Source organism: Periplaneta americana, chromosome 16 (genome assembly GCF_040183065.1).
Source record: "Periplaneta americana isolate PAMFEO1 chromosome 16, P.americana_PAMFEO1_priV1, whole genome shotgun sequence".
In the NCBI taxonomy this organism is placed as follows: Eukaryota; Metazoa; Arthropoda; class Insecta; order Blattodea; family Blattidae; genus Periplaneta; species Periplaneta americana.
This window is the reverse complement of record NC_091132.1, coordinates 50,887,381-50,908,719: the sequence shown is the minus strand read 5'-3', so window position 1 is coordinate 50,908,719 and position 21,339 is coordinate 50,887,381. Positions and strand designations below refer to the sequence as shown.

General features: G+C 36.8%; 1 protein-coding gene across 2 annotated transcripts in view; it reads right to left on the bottom strand.

Moving 5' to 3' along the window:
- The window catches only part of LOC138716241 (tyrosine-protein kinase transmembrane receptor Ror-like), a 284,723-nt gene that overhangs the window by 11,018 nt on the left and 252,366 nt on the right, over positions 1-21,339 (bottom strand). For both annotated transcript variants that reach the window (XM_069849094.1, XM_069849095.1), the window contains exons 7-9: positions 6,760-6,881; positions 5,760-5,933; positions 3,321-3,479 (exon numbers count right to left, since the gene is read on the bottom strand). In XM_069849094.1, coding sequence (XP_069705195.1) covers positions 3,321-3,479; positions 5,760-5,933; positions 6,760-6,881 — 455 coding nt within the window. The remainder of the gene's footprint in view (positions 1-3,320; positions 3,480-5,759; positions 5,934-6,759; positions 6,882-21,339) is intronic.

Below are 21,339 nucleotides of genomic sequence, written 5' to 3'. Positions count from 1 at the left end.
CAACATTTCCTTAAGAGCGATGATTGTACTTTATTTTGTTAAAAAGTGATCCTTGTTGGATTTGTATTGCTTGTACAGGGACATAATTTTATTTTTACTAACATTTTTAATATTAACTTGCCTATACCTCTGGATCAACGCCGTTTGCTATCCCCTTCCACGACTGAGTTCGATGATACTGACGTAATATACAAACAAATCACTTTACTAGGTATAGGAGGGAAGAAAAGTAGTTCATCCATTTATGTAAACTAGGAAATATTGCGCTTTTGGGTTTAATCATTTTCATTAGGTTTTTGTTTAATCAAAATACAGTACAGTATTAACAATGAGTGTTTTTACTCACGAACTGAGCTGTCCATATGGACGTATTCATTATGCAGTGTATATTATACTGTCTACAACACATTAGCGTACAATAGGCCTATAGAGAGTGAAGTTAAATTGAAAAATAATCATAATATGGATATTTAAACGCATTTCGATACAGGCTTCAGTTCTAATGTGCATATTATCGCACTATAGCATATTGTACTTAATTCCAATTACCAGTTCTTCGTACTAGTAACTCATGTAGTTCTAATGTGCATATTATCGCACTATAGCATATTGTACTTAATTCCAATTACCAGTTCTTCGTACTAGTAACTCATGTTGAAATAATTCTGTACCTGCTCTATAAAAGAGTACCTTGCGTACTGTAAATTAATCTTCACTTCTGCCCAAAAAGATAAAATTACTCAGACATACTACCTACTGTCCGTCCAAGTGGTTATATCGCAGGGTCGTAGAAAGGAGGGAAATCACGTGACAGTTAATTACTTAACGAGGCCCTTTTCTTTAAGTTATTTTAAACAGTTGTATAATATTACGTAGACGTCCAATTCCTAACAGAAATTAATCTTCTCAGAAAAGAGCTAAGACAGCCTAGCCACTAGCTGGCGAATAAAAGCTGGTTGTTGAAACCGGGATACGACGTAGGCAAATGGACGACAGTACCTGTGCGAAAATGATTCAATATTGAAAGCTCTTTCGTCACTGTAAAATGCGAACATATTTTTGGAACGTACTGTGGCTACTATGACTGTATATGCGGTCTTGGATCTGTGTGGAAGACGGTTGAAGGGGTAGGAGTGAAGTACATTCAAAAACTCAGGTACAATAAAAATTGAAGTAAAAATAAAATGATGTCCCTATTGTATGAGCATGTAATACAGGCGCTTTGAAATCTCTACTCTAGGGTGCCAAAAATTGTATCTTTTTCACTGTTCCTATACAGTGAACACTGCTTATTGTAGTCACGGATAATATTATCTTTCGGTTTATGTTATTATTTCCATGAATTTCTATACAGACTAATACTAAAACATTGAAAAAAATTCTGTTTACTTTGATCAAAGATTCGGTTAATGTTATCACATTTTTGCTTTTACAGCTTTTGTTTTCGAGTACTGTAATGCGCATTTTGGCTTTCACAGCTTTCGTTCCCAAGTTTTGGAACATAAAGTAGTGGACAGCTTATAACAAACTTTTTTCTTTGAAGTCGAACATCCTATCCACCTCCAACTGACAAGCAAACATTCTGATGGGGGCAGATAAAAAGTTATTTTTTTTTCTTTCACCATGTTAATAATGCCAAAAGAAGTGCTTATAAAAATTTTGGCCACTCGACCGCAGTTACGAGGGCCGTAAAAAAAAGTTCGCCAGGGGCCGTTAACAGAAAGTAAACACAATTTCATTAGAAAATATTATTGGAAAAGACACAGCAATTGTTGAGCTATTTTTCAACATATTCCCTATCGCAATTGAGACATTTTTGATATCATGGGTTCGACAGAGCGGTACAGACTGTAAAATGCTGGTTCCGATCCCAGGCGGCTGACTTCTACGACACAAGGATACAAAAATTGATCCCATGGTGTGACAAACGTCTCAATTCCAGTGGGGGATATGTTGACAAGTAGCGCAACAATTGCTGTATCTGTTTCAATAAATTTTCTCATATAATTGTGCTTTTTTTCTGTAAACGGCCCCAGGGAAAATCACTTTCTGGACGGCCTCTAATTGCGGTCAAGTGGCCAAATTTTGTATAAGCGCTTCTTTTGACATCATTAACATGGTGGAAGAAAAAAATTTAACTTTTTTATCTGCCCTCATCAGAATGTTTGCTTGTGAGCTGTTCTTCCTCAATCACAATTGAAGGAAGACCAGTCAGCATAGGTAGTACCCATCCCACTCTTTCTCCTTTAGACGACAAAATATGTTTAATTCCTTATGTTAGTTCAAACGCGTAACCAAATCGAGTGTACGGCACTAGTAAAGGTTCTGACTAGCAGAGATAAAAACACAGCCAAAAATCGTAAAAATTACTCAATTTTTTGAGTTATGAAAGATCCTCATATACAAAATGGCATATTTATTAATATGAAATTAATTTCTAAATTCTAATTAATTAGCTAGTGTAAATACTGGTTTGTAATAAAGCATAACATCTTCTTTCCATTCTTTAACGTTCTTCCTTTTTTTGCAAAAACAAATTGTTCATATTCTTTTTTATATCTCAGTTCTGATTTGGTAAAGATCAGTTTCCTAATTGTTCCCTTGGTTTTATCTGAAATACTTTTTGGCACATCAATTTCTGCATGTGAATCTCCCTCCATGATTATTTCACCTATCGACTGATTGTTGAATGGTATCGGGTATCGATTCTTTCATGAATGATGACTGTTAGAATGGTGGGTCCTGAACTGAGCGTAATGTTTTCATGTTTTTTACTTAACGACGCTGTATTAACTACTAGGTTATTTAGCGTCTATGGGATTGGTGATAGCGAGATGGTATTTGGCGAGATGAGGCCGAGGATTCACATATATTACCTAACATTCGCCTTACGGTTGGGAAAAACCTCGGGAAAAACCCAACCATGTAATCAGTCCAAGCGGGGATCGAATCCGCGCCCGAGTGTAACTTCGGATCGGCAGGCAAGCGCCTTAGCCGATAGAGCTACGCTGGTGGGCTGCCTTCAAGTTAATAACATTTAAATAAAAATAAGGAAATTCAACATGGAATGAAATAAAATAATGTACGGTACAAAGGCGAAAGTGTTTCACGTATTCGTTTCGTAAACACATCAACTCTTAGGCTGCATAAAACTTCACTTCCGATCCATGTAACGTAAATAACTATTTACAACTTTTCTCTACTTCGGCACTTATACACAAGGCTTCTGTTTAGATGTATGTGGAACTCTGACTTTATATATGTATGTGTAAACGGTCCCTAAGAGCGAAGATTCTGTACGCATGCGTATCGGATATTACCTCCTCGTTGGATTGGCCGTAATATGGCTGCTTGCCGAGACTGTAGATCTCCCAGAGGACTACGCCGTACGACCAGACGTCGGACTCCAGCGTGAAGCGTCCATACATGACGCTCTCTGGTGACATCCATCTGACAGGCAGCAGCCGGGATCCGCCGATCTGGACCAAACCATACATTAAAAAGGATAGTAATATCACAGTCTAGTATATATAGTCACGAAGCTTGAGTTGTTGAGGGTACTAGGAAAAATAGACTGTGCCGGTACTATTTCTCATTGTCTGTGATGAGGCGATAGTAGCGATCCTAGTGGTTAGCAACTATCTATGGATGCATATTTACTACGTATTGAGCTTCGTGACTGTATATACTAGACTATGGTAATATCTTCTAACTCGTAACCTAATAATATCTAGTAGAAATGTCGACTTTCGCAACAAATAGTGAACGACAATCCTTATTAAGGTGCTGTCAGAGATTTCTGTACTCACTGCAACAATTAGGGCATTGGTTTGTGATAGGATGTTAATGCAGGCTACACACAAGAAAGTTAAACTAACAAGAAATATAAATTGAAAAATATTTAAGAAAATATGGCAATATATCAGCATTAACAAATGTGAAAGAAACTGTCAAGATATCAACAAAAATAAAAGAAAAAGTTGTCAATATGTCAACATCGACAAATATGAAACCGAAAGAAAATTTTTCAAGATACTGATATCAAAAGCGAAAGAAAAACTGTCATGTCAGGATAAATAAAATTGTAAGGATGAGAAAATGTAAAGTCATCGCCAACAAGTATGAAAAATTGTCATCATGAACAAATATGGAAAGAAAACTGTTAAGTTATCAAGATCAACAAATATGGAAGAAAAACTGTCAGTAGGTGTATAATGTAGAACAGCGGTCGCCATTTCATGCCACAAGTGGCAGCTTACGTCATACTTTTGCAGAGATAGTTCCAGGGGGAGAGTACATAGACAAGTAGACCTAGTTGTAACTGGCGATCAGCATGTCTGTTTCCAAACCATCGAACTTAAAGAGTGCAGCAAAAAGGAATATTTGTAGAAGAACGGGAAGATAAATTCTTTTGCTGTGCACAGAAAGAAAATGTAATTTGTTTATGTTCTAAATTACATAACGGGTTTATACTCGTATTACTGCCATAAAGAGGCATTATACAAAATTCCATTGTCACGTGTACTATGCCATAATATTAATACTGATTAAGGAAAAAGCGTTGCCGAATATAATTTTTTTTTTATATTATAACATTGTGAAACTTTGCAAAGAAGCCTAAATAAGGGAAAATTGCTCAAATAAAAAAAAAATCCCAAAAATTCACTATAATTCAAAATATCCATTCCCTATCCATGCCTTAGTCCATTTTGTGCTAGGTTTGTTTCAATGTTCGGCTCGACATACTGTATATATGTGAGCAATTTTTTTTTTAATGAAACACGTTATACTGGGTGTTCAGTTCAAAATGTGTCTTGGCTCGCTGCATGCCGTCATGTGGCTAGCTGATGAGCCTAGAGAATTCAATCTTCCTACACTTCCGCAGCTCAGGTGTATAATCTAAGAGGCAGAGAAGTTGGCTAGCAAGTACGGCGTTCATTCTGAAGAGTACGTGCCGATACGTACGGTAACGCCGGTAGTGGCAGGAATGTGAACTGTTTGGAAATACGTACTGTCGAGATATGGGGAGAGGGTTAAGACGATTACTTACGTATTTGTTGACATTAACTTCGACGGTCAACATGGACACGGAGCATTTGATTTGTGTTGTGGAATGTTACCATACGCAACCGATGATAACAAATACCCTGCGTACGACTTGCCGGCGCAAAACACAGTTCGAAAGAGGTTATGGTAGCACACAGACCGTACAGACCGCCATCTGTTGCTACGACGTTCAAGTTATACCGTACACATTCTCAAGTTCAGATTGAAGAACGCCTTAAATAATAGGCAACTTCTCTAACATATAAGCTGAAACTCGCTTCAAATCGGTGACCCAACATCAGTGACGTTATGACACACTTTGAAATGAACACCCAGTATGTAAAGTGCGCTTCCGATTGACGGATTTACATTCATTTGAGCAATTACAAATTGCAACTTATGATGGAGAACCAGATTTCACTTCACTAATTAAAACACTGGGATAGGCTAATGAGTAATTTCAAATCCATCGGAAGGATGCGAAGACATCATATAGTTCGGTTAATTATTTCCAGACTATACGGGGGAGGTTCAGTCCTCTCTTTCCTCCCGCGTATTGCTTTCTACCATTCTTCGTCTTGCAAGGCGGGCTGCGTTTCATAAGACGTCACCTACGTTAATGTTCTGCCGACGACTGATATAGACTATAATGTAATGTGAAAAAAATACTGACAGTATATAGAAAACATGGAAAGAAACTGGCAAGCGCTCACCTTGTAGTAGTCACATGTGTAGACGTCGCGACTCATACCGAAGTCGGCTATCTTGACCGAGAGGCCGGAGCCCACCAGACAGTTGCGGCACGCCAGGTCGCGGTGCACGAAGCGCTGCCCCGCCAGGTACTCCATGCCTGCCGCGATCTGCAGCGCCACCGACAGTAACGACTCCTGCGTAACATAATTACGTGCAGCTTGAGAAAATGCACGGGAATTGTTTAACAGGGAAGATGAAGCGGGAAAGAGAAAACTAGGAGAAATAAGTAACAAATAAAGAAGGAAGATGTATACAACCCCTTAAATCAGGGACGGGGAATCGTATTGTAAACAGAGCAATAATATGAGTACCTACATATAACAGCAATTAAGGTAGCGGGAGAAGCTAAGCTCTCTGAGAGATGCTGTTCCCCGACGCTGCCTTCAATGATTCTCCTTACATTAATAATTAATTCATTCACTCATTCGATCGTTACTCCGTTATTTCTTTCATTCGTCCGTCCGTCCGTCCATCCATCCATCCATCCCGTTTGTACTTCAATAAAGATGTAGTCACGCCAGAAAGACAAGAAGAAGGAACTTATGAGTAAATTTCTAGAGCAACACGGGACATTTACAATTAGCGAGAGGTGAACCTTTTTTGGCTCTTTGCATCATAATGTCGCTGGAAGAGGTAGAAACGCAAGTAAAAGTAGAAAATAATAATTTTATATATAATATTTTTCTGTTATTAGCGGGAGGTAATCACTTGTGAGATTCAGATCCTTTAAGAGGGCTCCTTTTTTGATACCAAGAAGACACCACTTGTGAGGTAACTAGGCCAGTTCCTTTCCCTCTCCATTGCAGACATCGCCGAGTGGCGGATACATATTCCACTAATCAGACTTGAGATGCAAACAAACAATATTGTTCTTCTGACACATATCGTCAAGTGAGATGTACTGCCTGGTAATAGGTACACATATCAGCCAGAGGATAAAATCTAATCCTGCGTACTTACCTTCGTGAGTGGAGCAAGGCCCGGCACGGGCTTCCAGAACTGTCGGCTGTTGCTGCGCAGCACCTCGGCAAGGTCTCCGTGGGGCATGTATTCGAACACCATCCACGGACTGTTGCCTGCCTCTGCAACGAAGTACATACATAACTTACATGTTTTCGTTAACGCTTTTGAATAAAGACAGGACTGAAACACTTTATCAACTACCGAGTTACTAGCGGTGATGGAGCTTGTGATTCGAAATAGTATTTGGCGAGATGAGGTTAAGAATTGGTCATTATGGATACTTGTCATTCACTTTACAGTTGGGAAAACCTCGGATAAAATCAACAGTTTCTGACTAGTGAAGTGGGCAGGAGCATTTATGGACGAAGAACTTCGTTTGTCAACGAGAACGGTTGTGGGCGAAATTGGCGAAAGAAAGATTTTGAATTTGTTTCGTTTACTGGATGGATGGATGGATGGATGACTGGAGGGATGGACGGACGGACGAACGAATGAATCAACGAATGAATGAATGAATGAATGAATGAATGAATGAATGAATGAATGAATGAATGGCTGATTTATAGAATACAGAGTTAGTCATACAGACTGAAGACGCATAGGCTATATGGTTTACAGAGTAGTCTTTAGTCGATGTAGTCGACTGCTATAATACGTCTCGCCGTTCTACAGTCAGACACCACGGAACTCAAGTGCGTCACTGTTCTCTTGCTCTTACTTTGCCTTCTCTTGTATTCCTCAAGCAGTTGTTTTGGTCTTGTTTGTTTCGTCTTAGTGCTATTAAAATTAAATAGTTCCATTCCGTCAATCTTATTTTGGATTTTCCAATATATTGTCCATTAGACTTTTGCATGGTACGGCTACGAGCACTTAGTATATTGATATGAATTAATTGTGCTATCTCCAATTGGGACATTTAAGTATTCTATCACAGAATTTTTTTACGTGCTTTAAATGAAGGACACGGTACTCTGAGCTTTATTTCCCTTTGGGAATAAATCATGGTAAGGATTTTCATTGCCCTTAAAAATCGACGAATTTTTAATATTCCAATCCGCCTATGGCGGAAATTTTGTTTCCTAATTGATACACAATTTTATTTTATTATTTTTATGTAAAACTATCATTGATAAAGCAAGTTAAATTCGACATAAGTTTTCAAAAAAGAAAAATGGGGGGTCCACATTTTGAAATAGTACTAGAATACAATAATTCGCTAAAATGACTATATCTCAGCTATTTTAAAAATAAATTCAAATGTCTATGACATTTGCTTTAAAAACACGTTCTTTAAAATAATAATAATAATAATAATAATAATAATAATAATAATAATAATAATAATAATAATAATAATAATGGTTTATTTTAACTGGCAGAGTTAAGGCCATTCGGCCTTCTCTTCCACTCAACCAGTATGATAGAAAGTTACTACAATGCTGTGTGTCTAGAGCACAATTTTTATATTGGCTTTCAGAACTGTAAGATAAACAAGTAGCCTAAATTTTAAGAATTAATTTTAGAGGTATACCTACTTTTATAGAAATATTGAGCCATATTTTTCAAATGCAATAAAGTAACAAATTTATATTCCAGAAAAAGTGTCCTAATAGCCTAATGAAGGTGTGTTTACCAATATCATGCATATAACATTTAAAGTTTAAGCGTGTGTGTATGTGTGTGTGCGTGCGTGCGTGCGGACTTAAGTTCTGTTATAGTCTGGCCCACCATATGAAAAAAAAAAACTTGAGCCAACCCTTCACTAGTAGGAGCCCCTTACCCTTCAGGAATTATCTGGGCTCATATCATCATCATCATCATCATCATCATCATCATCATCATTATCATCATCATCAATAGTTTCGAAGATATATAATAACTTATTGTTTGGAACAAAGCAAACAAAATTACGGGGAATTTAAACCCAAGTTTAGTATCATTTAAAATCGGCCTATGTAGCGTAGTTGGTATAGCGCTGGCCTTCTGTGCTCGAGGCTGCGCGTTCGATCCCAGCCCAGGTCGATAACATTTAAGTGTGCTTAAATGCGATAGGCTCATGTCAGTAGATTTACTGGCATGTAAAAGAACTCCTACGGGACAAAATTCCAGCACACCAGCGACGCTGATATAACCTCGGCAGTTGCGAGCGTCGTTAAATAAACCATAATTTTTTTAAGTATCATTTAAAAACCCTTTACACCAGAACTTAAAAGCCACCGGCGTAGCTCATACGACTAAGGCGCTTGCGTGCCGATCCGAAGTTGCGTTCAAGCGCGGGTTCGATTCCCGCTTGGGCTGATTATCTGGTTGGGTATTTTTCCGAGGTTTTCCCAACCATAAGGCAAATGTCAGATAATCTATGACGAATCCTCGGCCTCATCTCGCCAAATATCATCTCACTATCACCAATTCCATCGACGCTAAATAACCTCGTAGTTGGTACAGCGTCGTTAAATAACCAAGTTAAAAAAAAAGAACTTAAAAATGACGTCACAGCAGCTAGCAAGGTTATTAAAAGCACATTAAATGTTATGTAATGTATTATTTACTTATCAAAGACGATTTTAAAAGTTTTTTTTTTAATTTACTGGTTTTCACCATATGTAATCATCCGCTGCCCTTAAATGATAAGATCATGTCCATATCTTATTCCTCAGCAATTACGGATAATCGTCCTTCACGAACACCTTCCCATCTTGTAGTTAGGCCGTTGACTTGATGATGAACTCTATTAGGCGTAAACACAATGTGAGGAGAAGATGGCAAAGCCCCCGCGTTTGCTTAGAGAGTTTGAAACTCGGCTGTTTATCTCGCTCCATTGCGAGCCTGAAGCCTATAATAAGATGAGAATAGCTTTCACTTGCAAGCAATTAGTACGAGTTCCCGAACAATGAGCATCATTATCTCGAATCGATTTAAGCTCCTGGAGATAGCTTCAGATAATTGTTAACGTAATTCTGTATAGGCCTGTCCATTAGAGCGATTACACGTAAAATGCGCCGATCAAAACTCAACGTCCGCTGCAACATGTGTCAACAGATGCGCGTGCTTCGTATGTTGTACTCTATTATACCCCTTCATAATAATTCTATGACGGACGTCGAGATCAGCGTTAAAACGCAGTTCTTTGTTTGCTTGTATGGTCCCAGCCTTAAGCGTGGCATTAACTGTACGTGAGAGATACGTTATGGTTTCGAATCTCGCATAAAAGACATACATATCGCCTAAAATCCACCACTGATGCACAGTGCCTTACTGTGCTTTTGTTTCTAATGCAGCGTAAGCGAAAAGGACATGGACGGGGGTTTCTGCCTTCCGTTTCACTTCCCCTTTACGCCCAGGACTGTTCTAAATAAAGACAGGATTATTAGTTCCTATATCGTCAGGTTGAGTGATTACTAGAGTCCTGCGTTTGATTACCTAAAGCCTTTAAGCGACCTGCAACAGCGTAGGTATGTATCGAGTATAGATCGGTAGCACCAGAACCTATTACACAGTTCAGGTCTGCTGTTCAGTGAACAAAAAAAAAATGTTATATTTTATTCAACGACGTTCGCAACTGCCGAGGTTATATCAGCGTCGCCGGTGTGCCGGAATTTTGTTCCGCAGGAGTTCTTTTACATGCCAGTAAAACTACTGACATGAGCCTGTCGCATTTAAGCACACTTAAATGCCATCGACCTGGCCCGGGATCGAACTCGCTACCTCGGGCATAGAATGCCAGCGCTATACCGACTGCGCCAACCAGGTCGACTTCAGTGAACATGCGAAAACAGAACAAAACTAGGCGCTTGGAGATCAGTAATCTAATAGAAGAATTTATTAGCCAGCATTTCATTAGGAAAGAAGACAATGTATTTTATCCAAACGAAGGAGAATTTTTTTTATTTGAAACACTTAAAATGTTTACAGTAATTGATTGTAATGTGTAGACTCATAAAATATGCACTAATAATTTGTTTTATTTCAAGTCTATGCTGACATTTATGTCTTTTCATTTGTTGATTCCAACCTTTAATTAAATTTAAAGTATATTTATGCTCGACCATGCCGAAATGTAGTAATTATACACCTGGTAGCAGACCTTTAATGCATGTCATTAAAGTACACCTACTCATTAAAGGTCAGGTCTTTCAGCCAATGACGACTCAGGTTACAACTGTTCAGCCAATGACAGGTCAGCTTTCTACCGTTATAAAACCGCAAGTATCGATTATTCTCGGATATGCAATCGAAAGAGAATTAGCGAAAAGTCACGGAGGCTGGAAATCCAATACTGTCGCAGAAGGTTATGTTCTGTTACTATAATTTAATTGTAAATAATATTCAAATAAATTCAATTTGTCATCTCGTTTTCAATGTGTAATTTTATTTCAATGTTATCTCTGTAGGTTCTTATGGCCTAGCAAGGTCACTGTGGACATCTGTTCCTCGGAAAAAATCAATACTTTCGCGTCTGCGCACATCTCACAACATACGGGACTATGCTCCAGGTCAGATACAATAAAATTAATAATATCAAGTTAGAAATATGGTCGAGCATAAAAAGTCGTATGAAACTGGCCTATAATGGTAATTAAGAAGCTCGTATGAAAATTATGAAACTCGCTTGCGCTCGTTTCATAAATATCCATACTCACTTCTTAATTACCTTCATTATAGGCTCGTTGCATAATGTACTATAATGCGTTTTACTTACTCTATTGTAAGAATCAGGGGTAGACAAATTTCAGGCAGCATGTAGCCATGGCGACTAAACATTTTTATGTGGTGCCTGAATTGTTTATCGAATTCAAAATTTTTTATGACTTCGATTTCTTTCATGTCACTGTGACTAATACATAATGTTAACAAAAGCGGTTGTAGGAAGAAATTCGAATGTGCTTTTTAGATTAATGCTGTTACTATAGCCTACTCCAACTAGGAGAAAGTCTCAGGGGAATGAGACGCAGTGGGGAGATGCTATGAATGAATGTTGATGCCATAAGGTCACACACGTGGGTACACGCATCTCCATTGGCTGACTCTCAAAGCACAAACGATAACACTGATACACACATATTTATACTACCCTAGTTACAAAATTAGATCACAGTTAATTTCCTGGTCTTTTAATCCCTCCATACAGGAAATAACATATGCAGGAGAGCGCATGTTTTTTAAACTGACGTTATAACTGTAATATTATCTATCTACTTCGCTCCAATAGATGACGCAATAATAAGCATATTCCTTTCACGGTTAATCTCCTGGTTGGAGAACAGTACATTTGTTGCACAGCTCAAGATTTTACCACTACACAGCTTCAGTGCGAAGAGCGTCCCTGAGAGCATGTGTCTGCATTGCATTGATATTTAATATTGTTTAATATATTTCAGTAAATGTATGTTTATCTTCTCTCGAATGGTTTTCTCATCACATGTGTGTCCAAAATATGGTGGCTCCTGAAAATAAAGGAGCTGACTCATGAAAGTTTTATTTTGTCTAACCGTTGTAAAAAATATTTTTTATTGAATATAAGCTGCATTTAAATAAATATTTAGTTATTTTTGTTATTAAATTCAAGTGGTGTTTTGTACATAAGTACTATTTCTGTTGTTCACCGACTTATACACAGAGATACACGAATAAATAGATGTAAACACAATACCGGAGCGTGGGGGCAGAGACCGCAACTTGCTCTCCGTACCATGAGTTTGCTTCATGTACAGTAGTGGCAAAAAAACCGGACCGACCCTTGTAACTGATTTCAGAGCCTTGTTCACTCCAGAGCACGATAGACTGGTAACTAAGACTTTCGTAGTTCGAATCCTGCCTGGGAAGGAAACTTTTTTTTTGTTCCTTATTCAAATTTATTCCCAATACTTTTCGGTTACTGGTAAAATTCATGTTTTGGGAATAATAAGTTAATTAAGTAGTAAAATATCGCTGCAATCGAAAAGTATTGGGAATAAATTTGAATAAGGAACAAAACAAAAGTTTCCTTCCCAGGCATGATTCGAACCACGACAGCCTTAGTTACCGGTCTATCGTGCTCTGAAGTGAACAAGACTCTGAAACCAGCTACAAGGGTCGGTCCGGTTTTTTTTGCCACTACTGTACACCTAACGTGTATTCATAGTAACCAAACGCAAGGCTAATGAATACGGAGCATTGGTCTTGCAGCGAATCGGAGAAGTTGTGGGAGGGAGAGGATCGGTGCAGTATAAAACTTGTACAGTCCTATTAAAATAACCGTTGAGTATTCTCAAGGAAAACAAACACATACTCACACACCAAACAATTATTTTATTAGTGCATTATGTATTACAGAAATAATGACTAAATTATACGTTATTTCAGGCCTTGTTGTAATGCTTTACTAATAATTGAGAAAATGTTACATACCATAGTAAATTAAATGCCGATATTATCATGCTGAATTCAGAATTAATTACAATTAATCACAAGATACATTCGCAGAGATTCAAATGTAAAGCTTCTCTTCCAGTCACTCAAAATTCGTACTTTAAGAAATTTAAATGTCACACGACGTTATGAGTCAAACCAAAAATAGGAAACATAACACAATTTTATTAGAGAATTAATACACACAGTTTTGCTACTACTTCTCTAATAACAAAAATCGAAGGCATTCTGCATTAAAGATTTTTTAAATTGACTATTTTACGACGCTTTATCAACTGCTATGGTTATTTAGCGTCTGAATGGGATGAAGGTGATAATGCCAGAGAAATGAGTCCAGGGTCCAGCGCCGAAAGTTACCTAGCATTTGTTCTTAATGGGTTGAGGAAAATTCTCGGAAAAAACCTGAACCTGGTAACTTGTGCCAACCGGTATTTGAACTCGGCCCGCTCGTTTCACGGTTAGGCATGCTAATCGTTGCTCTACAGTGGAGTACTCATTAAATATTTTATAGTGTGTTTTTCACATGACAAAACTGTACATGCATGCAATGTTTCATTGAAATATATTAAGTACTTTTTTAATTATCAGGTAAACTTGACGCTCATGGAAATTATTTTAACTCTGGAAATGCAGTCCTGAGGTTTTTATCGAATACAGGACTTGACAGGGTGATTTAGTTTTTATTAACCCGTTTTGCTTATTACCCGGTCTCTTCACATCCAAAGGTTACATTTGTTGTTTTATATTTGTTTTTGTACGTCATACTTGACATTTCGGACCTTCTACATTCTAATATTTTATAAAATGTTATTTTTTTTTAAATGCGCCATATAATTTATCTCTGGTGGTCTTTGTTTTATTATTTTGTTTCTTTTTGAACACTACCTAGGGTCTGATAATTGCTCATTTTTATGATTTTTTTACGAATCACCTTGTTGATACTGCATTTGCGTAACTCGTTTTTAATGTGACGTTTTTTAGTTCAGCTTATGTATTGTTTGTGTTTTAGATAAGGACGCAAATAGCCATAGTAGCTGACGCGTCCTTTTTAAACCCCACTAACAACGTATAATCAAAATTCAGGTGCTTTACATACTGTACGTGTATTTTGTATATATTTTAATCTCTACTAAAGTATGACACTTAACATCTGACTGTCGGTTTATCATTTGTGCAAGTGAACTCGAATTGTATCAGTATTTCTATTTAATTCAATTTAGTTATTATACTGTGATTGATGTGAATACAAAAAATGAACTATAACGGCTACAGCAACGACAACAACAGTCACAGGAGTGGAATGTAAAAAAAGAATCTATTTCATGTGGTTTTTCAGACCTGATATTTGTTAACGTTATAATATATCAATTAATTTAAACAACAATGGAAGGGGTTTCAGAGTACAGGACTTCTTTCTGGCTATTTAGAATGGCAGATCGAAACTTTATTAAGATTACATTAAACTGCACAAATGCGATGTGTCCCATTTGACTTTTGGATAAAATTACGAATTGTATTGTAAGTTATCCTTCATCCCTACGGAGGCTGAGTGATTTAGACCATCAGCTTGTTATGAAAGCGGTCCGAGTTCAAGTCCAGATAAGACCTGGATGTTTTGTTCAGAAATCCATAGTGATAGGATACTTGTTGTGGACAATGTTAGTCTTTTTCTTGGAAGTTTCCCTTTCCTCCACGTTAGGCATCAACATCATTCCGTTCGACCTCCATTACATTCCCCAATAACCAGCTGACAACGCACGGAGGGGACTATTTACGAACGAGCGGGATTGCCTGCTTGAAACCTGGATACTCAACGAACCTTAGCGTTGTCATCTGGTGTGGGTTGGGAATGAGTCTAGGCAGATAGTGGTTAGCACAATAAATCAGCAATAGTTGCAATGTTACGTCATGATGATTACTCTTACAACATAACTTTTAACTAACATTGGGTTAAGTTCTCGTCCTGGTTTTATATAAAATTTTGTAACAGAAAATGCCCATCTGTGAACGGATGGTATGCCGAAGTTATTATTAGGGACTGTATTCTGGCCCAGGGCGTACGGAGATAAGGTTAGTTGTTCATAGACTATATTGACGTGACGTCATATTTGGCGCGAGGTACAGGTACTATCAGGGAAAACTTGCGTCTTGATTGTTTTGCAGTTTTATGTGATATTACAAAAGTGTTAATGATTGGAAATAAATATGTTACCTTCTGTCCTGCATTTAATTTCTTGTTACGTGACGCGTAGAAGCGGTAAGCAAGATAGCCAGACGAGTTGCATGCATCCCCACCCAAGCGTTCCGGTATTACGTCATAGCGAATATGTCCGTGGCTAACGAGAGAGACAGACTACGGCGCGATGACACATTCTTAGTCATAACATGGCCAACATTGAAAAAGTTTATATGTAAATGCACGTTTAACATGAGTTTAATATAGCAATTCCTTTGTTTTTTTAGAACTTTGAACATGTATTTATATTAGGCGATTGTCAATATGGCCATGACTGGACCATGATAATGACGTGATTCCAATTCGTGCCGAAGCCTATTGCTATTATTAGCACGCGTGCCATAATAAGCCGATTACGCACGATATTGGATGTAGTAACAATCTGTTTATAATGCTAGGATGACACAAAACATATTTTATTCTCGATATTAAGCCATGTTTACGAATATTGTGCATGTTTTACATATTTGAGGCCATCTCACTTATCTGTACAAATTTCAACACTTTATTTCCAAATGTTATTTCGAAATTCTTGTCGCATAATATTTATAATTTACTTTAATAGAATCAGAATATAAAATATTTTGATTTTTACAGGAAACGTGGAAAGTAAACTTTGGTTTATCTTAATTACTATACAGAAAATACCCAAATAATTTTAGGAATATAAAGTATGTATAAGCCTATCGTAGTTGTTCCTGCCATAACTCCTATGTGACATATTGATCGATTTTCAGATTTTTGCTCTATTAAATAACTTAAATAGTGATACAGCAAATAATAAGATCTCCTATATGTAATTATATTTCTTTGTTTCGAAAATGTAAGAATTCACAGTCTCTTATATAAGGCTGCCATAGGATGAATAAATGTGTTTTTTTCTTCCTACTGAAAATTTTTAATTTTGCACATGGGAGTTATTGCAGGAACAACAACGATATAATTATGCTTTATATTCCGAAGTGATATAGTGTTAAAAGTTTTGTAATCAAGATGTGTAAATAATTTTAATCTCAAACTTCATTATTTTCAATTTATGTTCTATGACTTGCCATGTTTACGCAGTAAGCACTTCAATTTCTTTGTATAATTTGTAGAATGAAAATCACTCCACGATAAACTGTTAAAATACTGACTTTGTTTGCATTATTTGGGTCATTTTTATAAAATTCTTAGTCCATATTTTGATACATATTTAGCCATTTTAGTGCCTATAAATCCAAGTCTTGGTCAAAGTGATTCTTTATTTTGTAATATTATTATATTTATTTCTAGTATTTGATTACATAGCAAAAAACTTCATTTATGGACCAAGATTCTCACATAGAATAGCTTTTCAGCTACTGGCGTAGCTCAGGCGGTAGCGCGTTGCCTGTAGATCAGGAATTGCGTTCGAGCGTGTGTTCGATTCCCGATTGGAATGATTACCTGATTGAGTTTTTTCCGAGGTTTTCCACCCAAGTAAAGCGAATGACAGGTAATCTATGGCGAATCTTCGGCCTCATCTCGCCAAATACCACTTCGTAATCACCAATTCCATCGACGCTAAATAGCCCAATAAATGATGCAGTGTCGTTAAATAACTAAGTAGCCTAAAAAGAGCTTTTCAAAATATTTAATAGCTCCTCATGCATAAGCCAGTGCTGTACAAGTACTGAACGGGGAGTAGGTACTTCAGTTTCAGCCAAGGGGTGCGCTGATGGGGTAGCAGCGAGCCACTGTAGCCACAGACGCCAGTAGGTGACCATGACATCCCTGGTGTAGGTATCCAGAACCAATTCTTTCCAGGTGATTAGCTCACAATGTGAAGATGAAAGCACGTAATATCGTTATGCAATTTTAATTCGTGAATAGAAGCGAATAATGAACTAAAGACTTTAAGTATGTAATTAATTTCAAAAATACAAGTTTGCTTGTGATGAATAGAAGTGAAGTGATATTTTAAATAGGTCTATTCAAGTTACTGGTCGTATCTGCTGTTTCATCATGTCCAGTGCGTGTTCCAGTAGTGGTAAGTCCTTGTTATTATATGAAAAGTATTTTTATTCAATAGCTGGCACTTCTGAAACTCGGTTGATTAGATGTACAGTAAAAACAACAAAATATGTTGATCTGCAACTGTTCACACACAAGGAGATGTAAATAATGAAATTGAAATGACGTTTAATGGCCATGACCATGCATGAGATGCTCATAAAGTCAGTCGGTTATTTGCTACGAGACGTCAATACATAGGCCACTTTTACATTAAACATAATTCTGTTTTCGGTTACCATGGAGATGTTTATGGTTCGTATGATGTGCTTTGCTTATAATTTGTTACTATGGTAGTTCTAATTGTGTATACATATATCTAGCAACAACCATGTTGCTGGTTTGTTTGGTTGAAAAATGGTAACTATTCATAAAAATCGTGCTTCGTAATATTTTTAATAATAATAATAATAATAATAATAATAATAAATAAAAGCCATTTGTAAGTAAATAATAATAATAATCATCATCATCATCAGCGACCTTGCAGGTATTAGGCCTAGTGGCCTGTTACGGTCTCCGTCCATCTTTTCAGGGGGCGTCCCAAAGATCGTCTTCCATGTGGTATATAGCGGAGAATTTGTCTTGAGAGTCTGGAACGGTCCATTCTATTGACATGGTTAAGCCATTTTTGTCTATAGTGGTTGAGATGTTCATAAATAGGTGTAATTTTCAATTCTTTTGTAATTAGTTCATTCCTTTTGTGGTCAAGCAAGCTGTAGCCGGCAGTCCTACTCAGAAATCTCATTTCCGCAGCTGTTAGGCGTTGAACATCTGAGTTTCGGACAGTCCAGGCCTCACTACCATACATGAGGACAGGTCTTGCTAGAACTTTCTATTGCTTTTAACCTGGTATGTTTTTGGGTTTTCGTGGTTTTAAAAACCTGGTTGATGGTCCTTAAGGCTCCATTAAAATAATAATAATAATAATAATAATAATAATAATAATAATAATAATAATAATAATAATAATACTTTATTGCCAGAACAAAGATACATATTCATTTTTTAATATAAAAACACTCTAGCATCCCCAGAAAGAGTAAGTTGCATACTCGTAGCATTCCACATAATTTTAGCCATTTTATTAAATACAGAGTAAAAAATAAAATAAGAAATGAAAAATAAGAATAAAAACATAGATATCACAATAATTGAACTTTAAATTATCTCTGTAAACAGCAATTTTTAATTGATTTTTTAAATAAGAAGCATTAGCAATTTGTATGTTTGGGAATTTATCTATTATCATGTTATAAATTTTTTATTTTAGTAGGTTATTTTACGACGCTTTATCAACAGCTTAGGTTATTTAGCGTCTGAATGAGATGAAGGTGATAATGCCGGTGAAATGAGTCCGGGGTCCAGCACCGAAAGTTACCCAGCATTTGCTCATATTGGGTTGAGGGAAAACCCCGGAAAAAACCTCAACCAGGTAACTTGCCCCGACCGGGAATCGAACCCGGGCCACCTGGTTTCGCGGCCAGACGCGCTGACCGTTACTCCACAGGTGTGGACCTCATGTTATAAAGCCTTGGCCCGAAGTTGGTACTGTGATTATATGCTACAGTTGTCGTACATTTAGGTACTGTCAAGCATATGTTGTCTGATCTTTTGGTTTTATATTTATCTGAATATAAATTAAATAGATTTCGGTTTTTATGTACGAAATTCAATGATACATTGTTATAAATTTGATGGAAGTCAGATACTTTAAATTCTGAATACAGCAACTCTGAAGGATAATCAAGAGGTTTATTAAGGCATATTTTTATTATTCTTTTCTCTAGCAGAGTTACTGGCATGAGGGAGGTACTATAAAACTACCCCATTCTATAATGCCGTATTGTAATATAGCTTGTACTAATGCGAGGTAAATCAGTTGTAAAGTATGAACAGTCAAGCAATTTCGTAGGATGACAAAATAGTGAATAATTTTTCTTAATCTATTGCACAGAAAAAGAGAATGTTTATCCTAACGTAAATGTTGATCGATTGTTATTCCGAGGTATTTAACTTGAGATTCATTTAGAATAGGACAGTTACAATTATTAGAAGAACAATTGGATGTATGAATTTTTAAACACAAGAGCGAATCAGGAGATTTCATACCAACAGATGTTAAATATTCCGGTTGTTTAGTTTCTGATGAATATAAAATTACTAATTGGTTATTTTGTTGCCGAAATGTTAAATGTGTTATATTTTGTCTCCCAGAGTTTTGCAACTGATTTCAGCAATTTAATGAAAAGTGCTTCTAAAATCTTTTGGTTCAGGGCAATTTATTTCAATGCAATGAAGATAAGTTATTTCTTCAAAAAGCGTTGGTAAATATTATAAATTGTTGATTGATTCTCAACAAAGAATGGGTAACCACCTCTGTGGTATAGGGGTCAGCATGCTGGTCTCGTACGCAGAGAGCCCGGGTTCGATTACTGGTTGAAGTTTGTCAGGGTTTTCCCTCAACTGTAAGGCAAATGTCAGGAAATTCGGGCCACAACATCCCTGAATATCACCGGCTTCATTCTTCACCAAAATCATATTCATAACAAATCGGTAAACATCTACAGACGCCATCTAGTTCACAACAATAGAACCAGTACTCAACAATAGTACACAGGCCTTCGGATTTTACCCAAAAGATTAACTCGCGATATAACCAGCGAGTGTAATAACAGCAAAAAGAAAAGTACGCCCTAGACCACATCATCGATAAATTTGTCATCTAAATAAAGCAGAAAATGGCATAGGGTTTTTCTATAGCATGCGACATAACAGTTACGTAGGATTTTTTTTTCTTGGAATTCGCGTTGATTTTGAACTGTTATACTTCATTTATTTCACATGTTAAATAATCACTTTTAGGTTACTTACACCGATTACTTTTTTCCAATTATTACTTGTTTTCTAATATGTTTTCAATTTAACTGACGCCCTATATGAATTGTTCACATTTCAAACTACCTTCCCTCTGAAAATTAGATCATTTTTCTACTTGTTTCGTCAGAAAAACCTTCTATGTTGCGTGCTATAGAAAACCCCGAAGTACTACGAAAGATATTTCGAATAAACTGAATAAAATGATTCAGGTAGTGTAAGGAGAAAATGGCAAGGAAGTCTCTACCACAACAAATGACGCAGCCAGAATAAAATGCCTACGAGTAGCAGACTTAAACTGCTACCGCCCCAACCTTCTTCATCATCCGATGTTCATGAAGGTCTTAACTTTCTCGTTTTGGAAACAAGTGAAATACAGTTATTTCTTCTAGAAAGTGTTAAAATTTACATTCATATTTTTATGCGACAGAAATTTAAGAGTGTTATCACAGTCTAGTATATACAGTCACGAAGCTCAATACGTAGTAAATATGCATCCATAGATAGTGGCCAACCACTAGGATCGCTAATATCGCCTCATTACAGACAATGCGAAATAGCATCGGCACAGTCTATTGTTCCTAGCAACCACACAACTCAAGCTTCGTGACTGTATATACTAGACTGTGGCATTATCACAGTCTACTATATACAGTCGCGAAGCTTGAGGTGATTTTTTGCAAATCTCGTGATAAAGCGCTCCAAGCGGTTAGCAACTAGAAACAATAGACTGTCCACGGTCGACTTTCGACTGTGTCGTATTTCCATCGAGTGCTAGCTCGTTGCGTATTTCACATTGATGCTTGTGAAATGTTCGTTATTGGTTGTAATGAAAATGTTAATGGCTAAAATACAATAATTGGAATAATAATATTTTACTAGAGACGTAGAAAAATTAAGTTTGTTTTAATGAAATTTATTGATCACGTTTTATTTTCAATTCTGGTGGGATTATTATTGCTTAGGCCTACTTTTTTTTTTCAAAGGATATGTTTTTAATTATAGCTGTTAATTTTGTTGTT